Consider the following 19,611-nt stretch of genomic DNA (forward strand, 5'->3'; position numbering starts at 1 on the left):
CAGAGTCTAATAATGTCATTTTATACCGTCAAGCTGGTTTTCGTACAGGGCATATCACTTTTGATAACTTTTTCGTATTTCACACTATGATCCAAAATATCTAAGCTACAATAGGGGTAACTTTTGTTCGTTGATTCCTCAAAGGCATTCGGCAAGGTGGACCATTCACTTTTACTGTATGAATTAAAATCACTTGGTATTGATGGGAAAATGTATTGTGTTCTGTACTCTATATATGGGAATGTTAAAGCATATGTAAGGGTAAAACACTAATATTACATCAGATTATGTTTAACTGCCTTACAGGTAGGCCTATACGGCAAGGCTGTATTTTAAGTCCTTTATTGTTTTCTTTCTTCATCAAAGAACTGGTCGTATGTTTTTCATATCCAAACACTTGGGCATTCACTTAACACAGAACTTGTATTACTTATTTGCTCTATTATACGCAGACGACATTGTGATTTTGCAGATTCCATTGGAAATCTACGATTTCTTATAAACATATACATTAAAAAAAATGAAAATTCGGAAAATGGAAGTGAACCTGGATGAGACCAAGATTACGATTTTCCGTAAAGTTGGGAGCAACGGGATGAAAATCATTTTTGGATGCAGCACTATTATGGAAATGGTAACATATTATAAGTATTTGGGTTTAGTATTCCCATCAAGAAACATGCAGTCCAAAGCTGTCTGTACTTCAGCTGGAAAAGCTAGCAAAGATATGTATAGCTTAATTGCGGCAAGCAGAAAATTGGTAATTTTACATACAAATCCCGTTTTCAAGTATTTGACTCTATGATTTTACCAATTTTAAGTCATGGAGCAGAAATATGGAGCTTTTAATATTTTGACGAAATTGAAAAGGTACAAAGAAAATGGTGTTGACACTTCCTTTCTTTATCAGCCAGTACTTGTAATGAGGCTGTCGTTGGAGAATTTGGAAGTGTACCAATTTTCGTTACCACTTTATGTAGATGTATTTCGTACTGGATCAAACTATTTAGAAATGCCAACCACCAGACTGCCTCGACAAGCTTTTAATAATTATATTGTACAATTTAGACAACTTTGGTAGACACACTCGGGCAACATCTGTCAAAAATATTATTCTTTCATACGGGTTCGGACATGCTTGGTACTTTCAAGAAGTCGGTAATAAGAAGGTGTTTCTAACATATTTTACCTCTAGAGTGACAGATGTCTGCAAACAAGCGTAGTCTACATAACGTTAAAAAGTTTATCAGAGCTAGAGAAATACCTCCTTTTAAGCTGTCACAGTTAAAGGTATACTGTCACCTGTTACAATTTTGCCACAGTTACCATGGAAAATCTAACCAATCACAGATTTAAGCGGGTGGCCGCTTTTTAAAAACAGCGCCCTCACATGGACATACTGAATACCAAGGAAAGCCCCTTTGACCATATATGGGAATATTTAGATTGCAGGTGACTGTATACCTTTCATATATCCAGTCATTTGCCAGATTTAGATGTTCAGCTCATTCTTTGGAAATTGAAGAAAGGCGACATCTGGGCATTGACTCGATTCATAGACGATACAGTATTTATAGGTCACAAGATATCGATGATGAATACCATTTTTTACTAATATGTCCATTTTACGCAAATTTGAGGAATGAATATTTACTATCTTTTTTAAATTCTGAATCGCACAGAGTTACAAAAATATAACAATCACATTCTATTGCGAGAAATTCTCTGAGAGTTTTGTTGTCTCGAACTTTTATAAATTCAAAAGACTTTTGGATTCATCAAATATAGAAATTCTTAACAAATCTGTGCAGATTTGTTCATAAAGCAAAGGCATTGAGAAACACATCACTTGCGCATTTCTCGCAATAGAATGTGATTGTCATATTTTTGTAACTCTGTGCGATTCGGAATTTAAAAAATACTCTATGTGTATATGTAAGCGTGGTTCTTCACTTGCATATGGGCGTTCAAATGTTTCTCTCGTGAACACATTCAACGTTCGTGAATCACAATATTCCCTCTAACTTTTTTTAACTCTACACAAAAAGTGGTCATCGATTGCTTCTCAACTTCTTAAACTCAACTTATTGACATATATCATTGAATCACAAACAACAACAGCGGAATACGTTGTCGGATAAAGTTGCGCCCTCGTCTAATTTCAACCGCAGCTTGGCTGTGCTTTGTGATAATGTCACATATTGTCGAGGAAGAAAGGATTTCATTTTTTTATTTCGGTAATCTCTCTTTAGAAGCTTAAATCATGAAATTAATAATGACAGCTGACAACATACCATATGAGTGATCCTGTTGAGTTTTCAAACAACATTATAAGGGAAAATGGCGACAACACAAATTAGCTGTGGTCTGGTATTTCAGTGCAATGATGTAATTGCATAGTCGATTATTATGACGTCCTCGTGTCCTGTCTACGGTTATCGTGGCCAATTTGACAAATTTTCCCCACCTCTTTCCTCAGTACAGAAAAATTACATCATAAAATCAATATTAGTGTAGCCATCATTACATCATGAGCCGTGCAGCTTTTCCTTAGGAATTATGGTAGCCTCTATTTCGTATTTCTGGGCGTGACATTTTGTCCACATTTCTGGGGTTTTATGTGCGTGATACACAGCGGCAACTATAACATTGTGAAAATTGCCATTGACAATGTTGGTATTTATTGCAAATAACGATTCGCGAAATCTTTATTACTGTTACGTCATTTACCATACTTGCGAAAAACAATGTATATTTTGAAACAAGTGTACTTACCAAACTGTCCTTATGCTATGTATATTTGGCCTCGTAAACGAAATGGTTGAATTTACCAAAGTTTCTGACGCTTTCCTTGTACACCAAACCACCAGACATGATACGGAAAAAACAACTTTTTCAGGCCTTGTTTAGCGTTTTAACATTTGTTTGACTATTTTTACAGAGCTACCAGGAACACGATTGGAACTAACTTGGGATAATTGGATCTTCATATTTTTCAAATTTCTCAAAAGTATTTGGTGCCATATAGCTGAATGTTGCAATATTACAAATTACTCATGAAAAAAAGTGTGCAACTTAAAACGAAAAGCAAGTGAGCTTATAATTGTTGGTTAAAACGACCTTACTTCACCATCCAATTATCCCAAATCAGTTCCAATCGTGTTCAGGCTGTACTGTAAGATTATAAGCCCAAACTGTCGTCGCTTCATATAAAACCGTAGCTTCTTATCTGATCGATCATAACGTTTATCTAAGATAACCTTGGGGTATACTTCCTGTCCAAGTGAAACGTAAGTACAAGATTTGGGAAATGAAACAACTGCAGCCCTGAAAAAAACATTTACATTTACATTTTCAATTAATTGCTGCAGTCATAACAAATACAAACGACACACCGTCACATTACCTATGGCGTCCATTTCGCTTAGCTTGTTTGTTGAGAAGTGAAGTTTGTAGTGAACCGTGCGTGATATGTTTTAATGTATAATTTTGTCTCTTTTGCCCCCTGTACATCTACGTTCATGTACCAAGTACCTTCTCAATCAATACTTCCAAGGCGTATGTTTTCGATTGGATTTAAATTTGTTGAAGGATCTGTTTTGTCTCACCATCGATATACTTCTGTAACGCTACCCTTTCCTCACAATGAAGAAAATCTAAGCGATTATTGATGTTTTTTCAGATCTGAGAGTTAATTTTAGACAGTGACATATAGATGGACGTACGAAGTCAGGGTCGTTTTAAAATCTGCAGGCAAGAGAGCCGGTACTTTTAAGGGGAAGAAATACAATGCATTTGCGACAACAGTCACCGTTGGAACAGTACGCTATCGTTTGATAAAATATCTTCCTTTGCATTTTTGAGACAGGTTTTGGTGTTGAACATGTTATTCCGATTTCCTTCAATGTTTAATGTGCGATTAATTCTCCCGTGACCACGCCACAACGCACTTCATCGTGTAGGCATGAAGGAATCTGCTTTGTCTTGTTAAGGCAGAATGGTAAGGTTCCCTACGGGTTTCCTTTACCAATGACGTGTTCGGTGGCCTAATGCTACAACAAGGGGCAATTATTAATAACAGGGTCCCTTCCAAAGTGACTAGTAAAATATCTTTCAAACCGAAGCCACTCTACTCTCCCAGGGTTGCATTGCTTCACGATTTTCACTTTTTTAATTGGTTTTTCCCTAAGCCTCGCTAGCGTTTTGCGGATGTGATCGTACTCATTTGGATGGACGGCAACAATGCATGGCATATGTATGTTCCTTCGAATGCATTATTGTGCTGTAAATTTGCTTCGGGGTGGATATCCGCGCTCAGGTAGTTGACTTGAGAAAAAATGTCGGTGGTTTCTGACAGCTTTATGCTTGAGGTGACAAAAATTATCATCACAATGTCAGCTAGTTGTTGTGTATATGGTCTATTTCTGGGGGCAAGACAGCTGTTTATGAGAAGATCATAATCAAGGTGTACATAATTCTACATAAAAGCATGCTTTTTATGGGTCAGCCCGGTCAAAACCTACAAGCCACGACTCCAATCGAAGGTAGATGCTGCCTCGAAGACCTCACTCCGGTATATAATGTTGGAAGTTGTCTTATCAATAGTAATATTGACAACCACTTTTTGCGATCGACAGTGCATATAAAAAACAACCATTCTAGTAGACTTAGTTCCAAAAACAAACTAGGAAATCGTTGTCTATTGTGTTGGCGCCAGTTTTACTTGTAAAACTCATCTTAACTAAAGGGTAAAGATGAGCGTTTTACATAGATTGGATTTCTATGCCATTACTGCATTACCCAGAACACAAGCTGTGTAACTCTGCGATTACATTTCTTTCCAGAAAAGGCTGTTGCTCAGGTTTCAAATTATATAATGATATTGTGAATTCAGAAATATGTTTGTGCTATTTTTATATACACTGTGTACATTGATTTAGAAATTATGAGTCAATATGTAACAAATGTATATTTGTATTTTTCGCAAAATAAAATCGACAGCCGTATTTACCATTTTTTATGTTTCTTAAAATTGTACCACTGAGAAAGAATGAAATTTCTTCATAAATGGACGTGTGGACACTAGCCTCTTCAAGACCTTGCTTTATATTTTACGGTTTCAATAAAATAATCAGAAATACACTAGGATCTTAAAGTCTAACTTTCATTTATATACACACGCATGCTGTATGTAGTTTCTGATCTGATCGACCATCACGTTCACCTAAGATAAGCTTAAAACATTCTTCCTGTCCATACAGAACTAAAAAACAAAATTAGGGAACAGAAACAACTATCACTCCACATACAGTGTTTTGGCGAGACCGTTTGTGGTTGAAAGAACGTCATATTGTATGAACCTTGGCTTGCGCTTGCATATCTCAAAGCAACATACGGTAGAAACAGAAAGTGTTTTTTGCGTATATGATAGCATTTGCGAAAATGGTCACCTTCGGAACAGTATCATTATGGTATAATTTTATACAAATAAGCACTTCAGAGACAGATTTGGGTTTGGGAAATATCATTTCAGTTTCCTTCATCGTTGACATTGCGATATATTCTCTCATGGGCACAACGTTTCTTCACGTTAAGCATGGGGACCTCGATCTCCATGTTATTGGCACGCTTTACCTATGAAAATCTTAACTTACGACCCCTGCAAAGATGAGATGTTCCGCGGTCGACATTCATATTCTGTAACGATACACTATTCGAGTATGTCCTCTCGATTTATTGTATCGTGTCGTCGATTTGAATCGACATGCAGATCGGCGAACAGGCACAGTTGATCTTGTATACATACAAGGATATTTTTGCAAAATCGTGCAACGTGCCATTCTAGTAATAGCGCACAATATCAATCAAAAGAAGTTGGATCCTCAGAAATATCGTAAAGAAACATTTTAATTTTCGCAGCTGGCTGTAAGTAGTTTGGTCTGAGTAATTGTAGCAGTCCTTCTGCAACGCTTTTTGACCATGAATATTTGAAAGACAGAAGAAACGTCGCCATTTTCACTTAATGGCGTAAGTATTGTGTCAAAAGCTTGGCCCTATATAAAACATCATTTCAGCGTCATGTTTTGATTCGCTATGCGCAATGTTTTTCTCATTTCATATCGAAAACGGAAGAAACTCTACGGTTCCCGTTTTTACCTTGTAACATTGTATTTGCCTAGGGACAAAGAAGAACGTTATGGCTTTCCACAGGCCCATGTTGTCACTGCACCATTACGAGGGAACGGTGATTGCTTGGTTTTCGAACCAACGACATTGCGAATTAAGGAATATGGTTTAGAAATTACGAGTCCATTTATAAAAACCCTTCACGTGATTGTCGTCTTCCTTCATTTCACGGAAACAATTGGCGAAAGTATCGAGTTGCACCAGACGAATGCGGGCGCTCATTCTTATCTTGAGATCTAACAATATCATCGAATAGGCTAAAGGAGACTTTTATATTGGGCGTATTTTAGATTTTTCATCATCTGAGAAATCACCGTAACGGACAGAACTTTGGAACGAACTGTTTCAGTGATCGAAGTGACAGATCTTCAACGTCGGTAACGCTCATGGACAGAACATAGACAATAAAAAATAGAAAGCTTATTAGAACTAACAGCTACCCCAACAAATTGCAACCTTAATAGTTTTTGTTGACTCTTTATCATACTGCTTGATTGAAATGTTCACATTTGGTAATATGAACCTATCAACACATTCCTTGACGGCAGTCTCTTAAATGGTCAGCTGTCGGGGCCAAAGAACAAGGCAAGGTCAGTTAAAACAGAATATTGTAAAGAAAATAGGTATAGATAGTTTAACCCTTCTCGCTGCATGGTAAATATCTAATGCGTTTCGGTTTTGCATTAACATCCTATGCTTACTTCAGTCAACGTGAGGCGCGATTATGCATTTACACGGATTTAACTGTAGCTTGGCAATGACAATTTATTAAAGGACAGAAGATACCATATAAAGAAGTTTAGATTTGAAATCCAAAGGTGCACGTGCTCTAGAAATGGACTGGTTCATCTTGTGCCACACGATACTAACAATCTTTGGCAAAACTAATGCTGAAAATTTGCAAACCAACGCGAAGTGACTGTTGACGAGCAATTGCCAAGACATCACACATTAGTTACAGGTTCATGCCAAATTCCTAAACGACGAACAATTTGATACATTACGGACTTCCATTTTCTTTAATAAAACATCTATGTCCATCAATTTCCAAACTAGCCTACTATCCTTAATAGTCAGGAACGCAGGTCGCCGGAAATGTGACACAAAAGGGCGCATTTACATGCAATTTCGTTTGAATCAGCCGACTATACGGGTATATTGTTGCATTACTAAGGATCGACATGCCAAACAACCCTTCCACACAGTTCAAACACAAACACAGAAACTTCTTTTATTACATAAATCGCTTTACTTTATTACTGCTAACTGCATGTCAACAAAAATCTGTAAGGCTACAATGATATAAAATACAAATATATTAACTTTATTACCAAAATATATTCAATTTATTGCCTGAATATCTTCGAAATCAGTTCAACTTGCATAAAAGATTTGTTCCGAAGGGTCTACGCCATGCTAATGTGAACGCTACACCACGTAAGCAACATCAAAACATCACACCACATAAGACGCCTTCCAATATCACAATTGCCCACGACAATATCTCCGTTCCGGTATTCATTGTCATTATTATCGTCCAAGTCATGACGGGAATTATTTCTGAACATATTCTTAAAACTTTTAATCCTTTTTTGACGCAATCAACGTATGTTGAGATGGGCATCGACTGACAGGCCATCAACGCACATGCAGCCCATATTTGCCTTACAATCGTATGAATGGAATTACACGAAAATCAACTACTTAAGAGAATCATGTTCATTCCACCTGACAATATAACTAGGAGGGTTTAGCCATCCTTGGTGCTGCAGTCGAGCGTCTGCACTACCCTGACTTCAAACAGGAACATATTTTTCTTTCTTTCATCATCTGCAGGAACATACTCATAAGACTTCTTAAAACCTTTCTTTTCGACCTAGGTTAGTAACAACTCATGTAAGGTATAAAATCAGGCTAAACACTACACCCACTCTCACTGTAGAGAAACTAAATTATTGGAAAAGTGCTGGACGACTCCCCCTGACACTTCTGACCAGATAAGGAAAACAGTTGTATTGGCATTTCTTGAACATCTAAAGTAACATCAAAAGTCTTTATGACACGATTGGTGGGGGGTACGTCCCTGCTGAATTGAGGAGAACTAAATGGGATAGCTGACATGACCACTGAAAAACTTCCATGTAAACTTCAAGTTTGAAACCATTTTAATGCTTCATTTCTAGCAATAGTAACATGTTCTTTGTTGGAAGCCAGTGGATTTGATATTGGCACACTTTTCAACCTGTTTGCGGATTGGAGATCACCCAGAAGCGGACTTTGGCTTAACAATATTGTGGAAAACTCTTCTACATAACCAGGGTAACACACTGCTGACAAGAGAAGCGCCAAACAAGCTAAACAATGCAACAGTCAGTGCTTCAGCTACTACAGTTGGTCAAAGTCAGTGCACAACTCTCCACCTGACAGGGGGTACGGTGCAACAGAAGCATCTGTTGGAAGTTTGCCATTATCAAAAAGTCACCATACTTTTCCAAGACGTTCACGGGAACACCATCATAAAAATATTTGATTTCAAAACATTCATAAATGTTTATAACCAGTGTTCATTTGAAGGCACTTGCCCATTATATGTGACCCTTCATATTAAAAAGCAATACTGTAATTCAAATAAAGCACAAATCTTACTTTTAAAAAACGTTCAAAAGCATCCAAAAAATGCAAGTATTAATAATAACAGTTAAGTTGTAGTCTAGCTACATAAATTATTTCATCATATTCTATGTAGTTCACTAATTTTCTGTAAAAATAAGTGCACTCTCGCTCAGTTAAAATAGATAAGTGCTTTGAAATAACTTAATACAAGAACATTACTCTATTAACTATCGCAGTATTAACTCACTTTTACCTTTCGGTCATATGAAAATCTTGTATAAAAACATACTGAAGGTATGCATGGCAATATAAGGTCTTGAGACTGAGGCTACTGCATTGTACTGAAAATATCACGTTAAACTGAGTTGGATAAAATCACTGCTGTGTAAACATTTGCTGTCGAGAAGCACAATGTAATCACCGTCAAAATATTCTCTCACACGTCTAGTCTGATTGGCAAGTATATGGTTATCACCATCTTCATGGTACCCTAATATCCCACTTTCCGGTAAACAGCTTCAATAATACACCGTTCATAAACTATTGGCTTGATAGTACGCAATTCACACGCTGGTCATTTGAGAGTATGTGCAATTATTTAAAAAAATCAAGTTATTCATAAGACAAAAGGGAACAATGATTTTGTATTGTTGGGTGTAAGTGAAACTTGTCTACCCTAGAGTACCTTTGATTAGAAAGTTGAAGCCTGTATAGGCTTCGGTACTGCATCTTCTCCCCTAAAAACCCCTAAACTTTTATGCTTTAAAACCATTTTACTACACTTCTAGCTACCTCTAGAAACTAGTCGTGCAATAGAAAATTCTCTCAAATTATCTAGGTAAAACTGGGTCCATCTATAGAGCTTTTGCTGCAATAAATATGACAAATGTCTACAGCCAGTGTGAAAAAAATGCGATACAGATACCAAATATAGTAAATAGACTTTGTCATTACATTACAGATCATTACATTGTTCGATCATTGCAGGGGCATTGCGCCATCTGTTGATCACACTTCCTGGAATGCATAAAACAGGCTCTTCTGGAGCAAGGTAGAATCCATCTCAACATAATGGTACAATACATGCAGAGACGGGGAATTCAACCCCTTGGTTCATTTCAAAATCTTTGACTTGGATTACAAGCAATCCCCTGGTAAATTCATTATTTCTTGTATTTGATAGCAGCACTTGGTTATTGGAATGTATCAGCTGAAGACTCCATTATTTCCATATGGCAGTACAACTTGTGATAAATCACAAAATATATATACTGTGCTGATTGAAAAATCAAGATCGTAAATTTGAAAAGACTATCATACTGAGGATTTAAAGTGCCTTCACCATATCACTTTGCACTTGATATTGGTATGCATCCCATGAAAAATAAACTTAAAAGAATCTCCACTAAAAACAAAACAAAAATAAAAACAAATAAAATCAATAAACACTTGTTGATAAAAGTTCTCTTGACACACCTGTGAATTATTAAATTGAATATCCAGCCCGTCATTTCAGATGGGCCTTTGTTGTCTGTAGATTGCATAGAAACTGTGGCACCAGACTCTCAAGGATTTGGGTGAATTCATGATCAAAATGAAATATCCTGCAACTTTTAGCAAAAAGTCAAAGGTTCATACAGGGAAAAAAACATTTCTTCTCATCTCTCAAGTCTCTGCTATGGAGATAGTTATGTGTCTTGTGTTACGATTTTTGCACAGATACTTTGCAAGTCATTATTTCCAAGCAAACTAACATAGCTTGATAGATTTACATTAATCAATGTGAACATGCTGTAATTAGATTTCTTCATGATTCTTCATTGCTAGGCACATGCACAGGCATGCTGGAAACATTAGCTTCCAATGCAGGGGGACTTGTTAGTGATTTGCTCCTAATGGGGTATGTTTTCATGGGAACTTTTATTGTTCGAGCCTTTTTGGGGCTGGATGGCGCTACAGTGTCTGCAGAGCCAGGGTGAATGCTCTTAGAACTCTCCTTGCCACTTTCCTGCTTCGTATCTGCTGATTGCGCTGCTTGGGGCTTAGACTCTCCTTTACTGGATTCGGTCTCAGTCACAGGTACAACCTCAGAATCCTTTTTCTTTGGCGGAGTTTCAGCAGACAAATTCACTGGCTCAGATTCCTTGCCACTTTTCGTAGTTGCTCTGGCTAGACTTCTTTCTTCTTTCTTCTCCAGCATCAGCTTCATTGTCTTTTCATTCATGATATGTACCTTCCTACCACTTGATAATTTTTCCACTCTCACAGTGTCAAAGTCGTCAGCTGCTGCATCATGAAACAGACCCTCAGGAGCTGTTTTCGGAACCACCTCCTCCTTTTGACCAACTCTGCTCCTCTTCTTTGTCCGGCTCATCACCAAGATTCCATCTGAAGTAACGACTGTGTTAGGCACAAGTCCCATGTGTCTCATTTGTCCCAACTGTTCCTCAGACGAACTGAAGCCCATGCCGCTTGACTCTTGCTTGTAGCTACAGATATCAATGTGCTTCTTCAGACTCATGAGGTAAGTGAACTGCCGGGCACAGTGAGGACATCGGTGCTGAAGCAAGAGCTTGTTCTCTTCGGCACCATATCCTTTACCCATCTCCTTGAGTGCTCTTTGCACATTGGCCATCTTCAACTCATCCCTGTTTGGACACATCTTCATGTGTCTCTCCAGTTTAACTGAATGGTGGAAGTCTCGCCCACATGCTTGGCAGCTGTTCTGATCTCTGGAATAGAGTCGCGGACTACTGACTGTATGGGGTTTTCGAAGTGACTTGAAAAACATTGATCTGCCTGCCCTTTGCTGCATGGCCTTCATTCTAATTTTTTCTGCTACTGAACTACTGGAATATTTCCGCCTTATTAATTCTGAAGTGGACATTCTTGTGACTTCCCTCTTCTTCACCAAGTTTGGTTGTGGCTCACCTTCTGTAACAGCACAGATAAAGATATGTTGGTGAAAGGCATTAACATCCATGAACGTCCGACCACATTTCGTACACACATTTTTTGACGGTACTTTGGCAAGTGCCTCATCACTTTCAACAGAAGAAGTGATTGCAATTGTATCATCACAGATTTGTTGTTTACTTTGATCATTTTCACTCTGAGCATTGAACTCAGCTGTTGCTGGTGACACATTAGGATGACCTACAGTTTGTTCAAGGTCAACACTCTCTGTGTCTATACTTAATACTTCAACTCCTTTTCTGGGATCAGTAAAATTTTGTTTTCTCACCATTCTTTGTCCCGGTTGTAGATAAGAGCAATTAACGTTGGGGTGGGTGGAGATCTGGTGACGACGCAAGAGTTCCATGTGGTTGAACTCAATGTGACAGACAGAACAAGTGTATGTTTGTTTTATCCCATGAATTCGGAACCTGTGCTCCATCAGCACATTTGCATCCTTGAACAGGACATAGCAGATTTCACACTTGAAAGGCCACTCTGGGGCATGAACTTCAATATGGTGACTAAGATCCTGCAGACTGTGGAACAGAACTCTGCATACACTGCAAGTTATCTGCTTTGCATTCATAGAAGGTTGAGAACCTGCATGATGTTCTCCACGGGAGGCTTTAGTCTGCCATGGTGTCACCAACTCCCCTGGTCTACTCTGTGAATAGGTGTTCAGCAACTGCAGTGAAGAAGATGAAACTTGATTCCCTAAAGATCCTCCTGCTTGTTGAGTTTTTGTCAGAGTTCCGCCAGCTCGTGCAAACAGTCCTTCAGATCGATTTGCCCCGGCATATTGTGTTGTGTTTGACACTGCTGTAGAAATGTTACTTCTGCCACCCGTCAAATCTAGTACCTGTCCAGTGTTTGCTGTGCTAGATTGTGTTGCAGATTGTCTGCTACCTTCCTGCTGCTGGCGGATAGCATCCTGACTTATATTTTCACTGCTTTTCAGACGCTTTGCACTGAGATTGACAACCATATAAGATTCACTAGCAGGTCTCTTATTTTGACCCTGCACTCCAGATGGCACCCTTCCTGAATATAGCCGAGGTACGGAAATAGGTGGGACTGTACTTTGAAGAGATCTAGCTATCATCGGAACTGGCTGTGTAGCTACCCCAACTTGATTTGGTACTGGTTGTCTTGTGTCTCTAATCCCAGGAGATGAAACAGACGTGTTTACTACATTTGGAATGATGACTGGAACAGATATAGGATTCCCAGACTGTGCAGAAGAAGATACAAGCACAGGACTTCTTTGAATGGTGCTCACTGGGTTCTGACCAACATTTGAAGGTTTTGATATAGGAGAGACATGTAGACCTGACTGGGTAAGCTGGGGATTATTAGCTCTGACCCTAATATTCTGAATAGCAGCTGCAAGCTTGTCTCCTGGTTTTTTCCTAACTGGTTGAGCTAGTGGCTTCTGTCTGACATTTGATGGAACTGTATGGCTGACAGCCTGAGACCCAACAAACATCGGTCTATGCTGTGGCCTGGCAGTTGGCATCTGTTGGTGAGGGTTGAAAACAGCAGTAGAGGTGCGTGGAATACTTCTTGCTGCTGGTATTGAGATCAAAGGGGAACTTGGCTGCTGCACCTGATGTGTCACTGCGGGTGGATTACTGACTATACCTCTTTGTTGTGAAGATGGAGATACTTGAGCTGGCTGGTTCACCTGTCTCACGATTGTGGAAGTATTGATTGTGCTCCCATGCGGTGAAATTTGGGTAGCTGGCAGCACATGTTTGATCGTTGTTGTATTCTTCATTGAACCATCGACTGCCGTTAGACCAGTTCCAGCGTTGGACTCTTGAGGTGGCGGCTGAAACCTTACGGGGGCAATAAATCTGCCTGGAGGAATGGCAGTTGCCAATGACATTGTATTAACACCTGTAGCAATTGCTGCAATTGATTGAACTTGATGCGGTATATTACTTCCTCCCTGAGCCATGCTGCTTACTATTTTGGACTGATCAATGGCAACTATGCCTCCCGGAGTCTGCACTAGGACACTGTTCATGGGTGGTCTAGTGATGACATTGCTCATGGTTGCACTTGGAGATACTACCCTAGGAGTCGTCGTCTTTACTCCAACTCTCGGATGGGTTCGCACTGTCGGTGCACGTGTATAGTGAGGTTGGGGCAAAGATAGTGCTCTGTTAGCCTGTAATAATCTAGGTGGAACAGTTAGTGAGTGAGCCATGCTACTTCTTGGTTGAGGAGCTTGTCCAGGGTTTGCTAAAACAGTTAGTTTTGAGCTGGGTGCATTCATGACATTGCTAGTTTGCAATTGTGAAGAGGATGACTTGCATGCTTGGTTAGGTTGAGTTGAAGGGCTTGAAACTGGACTCTTTTGAGGCAACACTTTCTGTTGTTGCTGCTGAACAGGTGTTATTTTCTGTGGAGGAATCCTGTTTTTCCTTGCAAGTGTTGGGCTGAAATCTTTTGGCGCTGAGCTGGCCCCAAATGGTGGCCTTGTATATGGGCTGGGCTTTTGGACTGTAAAATTGTCAGGCACATCGCTGCCCTTGGGGAGACTGCTCTTAACAGTTGCACTGTTCATTAGTCCAGTCATTTTAACTTGAGAGCGTGCAAACACTGGCTTTCCAGTGGAACTGGGACTCCCTTGAACTGTTGTGGTTTGACGACTACCTACAACTGTACGTGGAGTATGTTGAGGTATTCTTTGTGCATGATCTTTAATAGTAGGAGTATACTTCATCTTAGCTGACCTTCCGACACTCATGGTTTTTGAAAATGTTACATCTGAAACACCTGCTGAAGTGTTTGTGACTTTTTGGCTGTGTATTTTAGGAGAAATGGGAGTTTCCACAGTTGAAGAGTCAGTGGCTATAGCTGTGGTGCTGTCAGCATCAGATGAAATCGTTGTTGAGGACACTGGCATCTGAACTTCCATCTTGTCTGCTTGTTCTTGTATTGGGCTTGGAACAGTCTTTGGCACTAGTGGGTAGGTTGGTACAACTACAGTATGAACACTGGATACATTTGTTGTGTTTGTACCAATCACGAGTTTTGCACCCTCCTCTTCTGGCTTTTCAACTTCCTCTGATGGATCAGTTTGGATCTTCCCATCAAGGTATTTGCTTAGGCTGTCTGGCACAGTGTCCTTCAAATCATTAGTTTCAATGTAGTACTCAGGAGTATGACCTTCTTCGTCATATACAGAGTCATCCCATGTTTCATGGTTACTTTCTGGCTCCATCATTTGTTTGTGTTTTTTCTTGTGGATATGTCCGATATGCTTTTTCATGCTGGTCTGACTTTTGAAAATGCGTCCACACCAGGGACACATGTGGTCTTCACCAGGTGGTTTGAGAGGCATGGAGGAACCTTGAAAAGTGGCAGATGCGACCATGTGCTTATTACGCCTGACCTTTGCTTTAACAAACTTGGTACCACGTCTTCGTCTCCTCTTTTTCGGTTTCATCCCCTTATTGCTACTATGGTTATTTTGTATGTGACGCTGAAGATCTGTGTTCTGAATAAAAGTAATATCACACTGGTCACATCTGTGTGCTTTGTACCCAAGGTGCAATCTTTCATGTCGTTTAGCATTTGTGCTACTTCCAAATCTCTTACCACAGTGGCCACAGCTGTAGGGTTTCACACCAGAATGGGTCAAAAGATGCCTCTCTAGGCTTTGCTTATAAATAAACTGACGACTACATTTGTGGCAATTAAGTGCAGCCTGTTTCGGGTGAGAAAGCATATGATTAGCTAGTCGTTTGGGTGATTTAAGAAGTTTACCACATAATTTACAAGGATAAAGAGGCTTATTATCGCCGTTCTGTTCAGAGTTTTCAAAGTCCTCTTCTAAGGCAACATTTGGATCCTGAACGATTTCATCATCATCTTTTTCTGAAGAGCTTTGCACACCCTCATTTGCATCCGTTTCTATTGGGCTCCTGATCTTGAACCCCATCTTGTCATGCACTTGTGAGGTATAACTTGTGTCCCTGTCATCTTCATTTTCCTCTTCCAGGAGACTTTCTCTTCTCCTTCGCTCTTCTTTCTGACTGGCTCCTCTTGTTCGTATCCTCTCTCGCTGGTGTACAACTTTTGTGGTCTTGACAATTGATGGTATTCTCTTGTACTTGTCTTCCACATGGTGGACGAAATAATGCCTCTTCAAACTATGTGGGTACTCCACAGTACACGGGCAAAGCTTGCATTTGAACAGAGTCTTTCTTCTCTTTCCCCTAACCAAATGATCACTTTTTATATCATACTTGAATTGCCTGAAGTCAGAATAAATGATGGGTTGTCCGGATGCATCTAGCTGAGGTGGAAGGAAAACCTTTTGGGAATACAGAGCAGCCCAATCACTGATCTTGAGTGTGTCATTGTTAGAGTCGCACTTTCTGCTGTCGTCTTCATTATTGTTGTCATTTGATGCAGATTCATAAAGATTTTCTTCACCTATCATATCTTCTACATTTCCTTCCCTGGAGTCAGACTTGAGGCTTGAGTCTTCACTGGCACATGAATTGTCAGTCGAGCTTTGAGCTTGTCTGGTGTCTAACATCTCCAGGCTATCATTTTGCAGGGCCACCTCATCACTATCTTTATCCTCTGTTTCATTGCTGATCTCATTTTCTTGAGACATTGGATGGATAGTTGGGAGGTTGATATCAGATGTTGGAGAAGACTCTGTGATTCCTTCGTCAGATGCTGTTTTGGTGTCACTTTGTTCTGCATCCATAATCTCCTGCTTTTCAGACTGACATTGCTGATGCTCTGAAGAAACAAGGTCATCAATCTTTTCATCAATGACCAAAGAATTTGAATCCTCGGTCATTTCTGTAGCTTGATCATGAGTGCCTGAACCTGACACATCTTCACTGGTTTGTGCTATCTCTAGTTCTCCACCTGCTCCATTTGTTTTGTTCAATGCATTCAGCACCTCTGTATCCTCACTGCTTGTTGCTTTTCCATCTGCAGAGTGGAGGTCTGAGGATTTTTTCTGCAATGAAATCTGCACTTCACTAAACACATCTGAATCAGCTGCATCTGGAAAAGATGAGTTGTATTTTTCACTCGCAGAGGCCTGACTGACTGAACAAACATCTTGTTCCATAAGACTTTCATTGGGTTCTTCGCTGAATATTTCCTGTGATATGTTGACATCTGCTCCAGTGACGGCAGACTGACTGACTGCATCACTTGTTTCTTGGCTTCTGCCGCAATCTGCTGCATTAGTATCCTCATATGGTCCCATCAATCTGTTGTCACTCTCCTGGGTAGCCAAACTTGTCTCTGAATCTACCGTCATGCTATCATTTGTAACCGGCTCTTCCGCATGTCCCTCTGAACGCATTTCAACATCCTCTGGTTCTGCAGAGGCAGCCTTGGAGCTTAAATCTTCTGGTTTGGCAGTAACTGCAGAACTATTAATAGGTTCTGATGTCTGATCCATATAGTCAGTATCTTCAATGATGTGTGACTCACTGGCCAGCTGTGACTGGTCTTCTGCTGTAGCATTGGTGGCAGCATTGATATGGACTCCATCTACTTCTTTGACCTGGTCAGTTACAGAAGCTGCAACACATTCTGCGTGACCCTGATCACCTTTGTTTGTTAAATCTACTCCATCTTCCCCTGCAGATTGTAACTGCTGTTGGTTGGACTCCTTGCTTGACACAGTGGAATGAGGGACTGCAGTTTCAACTTGTAGGGAGCTGGCAATCACTTCTACTGGATGTTGGCTGTCCGTGTTGGCTGTCAAATCAACTGGTTGCTCATCTAATGTTGTTGCTGACAATACTACTGAGACATCATTCTGTGTATGGGTAAGTGCTTCATTTTCTGTGTTAGCTGCTACGCGTATGGAATCTTCACTTGAGACGTAAGTTGACGTTTGTGACTTCTCAGCATTAAAAACATTTGCCTCCTTGCATATTTGTGGCGTTTTTCTATCTGCATCATCTGCACGAGGTAAAGACAGATTGATGGTATCAGTATGATCTCTGACACTTTGTAGGTCACTTTTAATATGTTGTGGCTTTGTAATGCTTGCAGCGTCACTGGACGGTGCAACATCTTCTATGATTTCCTCTTGGACTGATTCTCTGCCAGGTGAAGTTGAAGCACCTCCCGAACGCATGATATCCTGTTCAGTTCCGCATTCTTCTTCTGCATGTGAACTGTGGCCTTCACTTGAACCAATCTCTCTGGCACCTAGAATATCCTGACAAACATTAGCCGATATTTCGTAATTTTTCACTTCCACTTCACTTTTGCTATCATTGCCTGCATATTTCAGCATGGGGCTTGCTGATTTGGTAGCACCACATAAAGTTATGTCCATTGGCTCTTGATAAACAGGTGATAGAATATTAGTCCTCTCTTCAGCTGCAGTTTCACCAGAATTACATGTACTGGTCAAGTTAACAGTGTCTGCTTGGTGCTTGGGTTGCTCATATGCAGTAAGACTGACTACAATGTTTGAGTTGTCCATTGTCACTTTATCTACACCATCAGCAACTTTCTCACTTGTACTGATATCAGTGCCCCCTCCCAAATTTTCATTTGGTTTCTTATTCATAAACTCTACTCTTGCACCCCCACTTGGCTCCTCTTTCACAAAATGATTTTGCTCCTCTTCATCTTTATGACTTAACTGCCCACTCATGTCACTGGCTAATTGGACTTCAATCTCTTTGGACACAACACTTTCAGGGGTCTCTTCCTTCTCCATGGTCTGCTTTTCCTGATCTGCAGCGTCTGTGAACGTTGAACCAACTGGCATCTCCTCCGGGGTAGTTTTCAGTACCTGGTTTTCATTGTCACTACTGTGTTGTTTCACAGAGCAACCACTGAAATCTGCAGCAACTCTTTCAAGCACCGGCATTCCAATGTCTTCACAGGCATCAAGTTTACCAGATCTCTCTATAGAAAGAGGAGATGAACACATTTCATTAAATTAGGCATATTCTCTCATAGGCAAGTATTGATTGAAATTGGAGAGGTGTACAGGGGGAACAGCAAGGACAGATGCAGACAAATAAAGAAATATAGACAACAAAAAGTAGCATCAATGAGATCATGCGCTCTTTTGATCATTAACATAGGACTAAGTTTGATTTACAAAATTTAAAAAACATATCTGATAACTACTTTAAGGTAGATTGCACCTCAGAGACATATATTCGAAGTCTCAAACTTTTACAATTTTTGGACTACCACTGGTGAGGGCTCAGTTTGAAGCTAGTGGAGTAACTAAAGTTTTCACCTGCTGATTTTCGTGAAAATTTTAAATTTATTTTTCCAAATAGAATTAACATACTATTTGTGGCCAGTTTGAATTTCAAGAGTTGATAAATATTGGGTAATTGGCTTCTCTTGAATGAAAATTTGTAGGGTGACCCCTGATTTTTATTCTTAATTTGAAAGAGAATGGTTTAAAGTTTCTTTAAAGAGAGTTTGAGAAAAAGTTGAAGACTTTTCATTTTTAAGGTGTATACTACCTTAAGGAAAGCTGTTTTGATCAATTGAATATTGAATTGGATATGCACTGTTTTTTTCAGTACAACAGAGAAGGCTGTAGCATGTAAATCAGGTGTAAAGCACCAACCTCCACTTAAAAAATTTCATAATCACTTGATCTAATGGGAATGCAAGTCGAGCAAATAATGAGTAAACCTCTTAAAGGGACAAAGTCAGCCAATTTTCAAGAATTTTGTTCGGTGCAAGATACTAATTTGTTTGACATGTTGAAAGATACTGAATAAATGGGTGACCAAGCATATATTCGACCCCGGTTTTAGACAAATTAAATGAAACCATCGCGAAAATGAATTTATGGTCATGACCATTAATTCATTT

At 39.6% G+C, this 19,611-nt stretch overlaps 1 protein-coding gene across 2 annotated transcripts in view; it reads right to left on the reverse strand.

Moving 5' to 3' along the window:
• Positions 1-7,412: 7,412 nt before the first annotated feature.
• The window catches only part of LOC139136851 (uncharacterized), a 46,293-nt gene continuing 34,094 nt past the window's right edge, over positions 7,413-19,611 (reverse strand). Inside the window, exons 7-8 of one of the 2 annotated variants that reach the window (XM_070704687.1) lie at positions 12,044-18,675; positions 7,413-11,733 (exon numbers count right to left, since the gene is read on the reverse strand). In XM_070704687.1, coding sequence (XP_070560788.1) covers positions 11,707-11,733; positions 12,044-18,675 — 6,659 coding nt within the window. In that variant the 3' untranslated portion in view covers positions 7,413-11,706. Of the gene's footprint in view, positions 18,676-19,611 lie in introns of both variants that reach the window. The other variant, XM_070704686.1, reaches the window with a different exon arrangement.

Source organism: Ptychodera flava, chromosome 7 (assembly GCF_041260155.1).
Source record: "Ptychodera flava strain L36383 chromosome 7, AS_Pfla_20210202, whole genome shotgun sequence".
In the NCBI taxonomy this organism is placed as follows: Eukaryota; Metazoa; Hemichordata; class Enteropneusta; family Ptychoderidae; genus Ptychodera; species Ptychodera flava.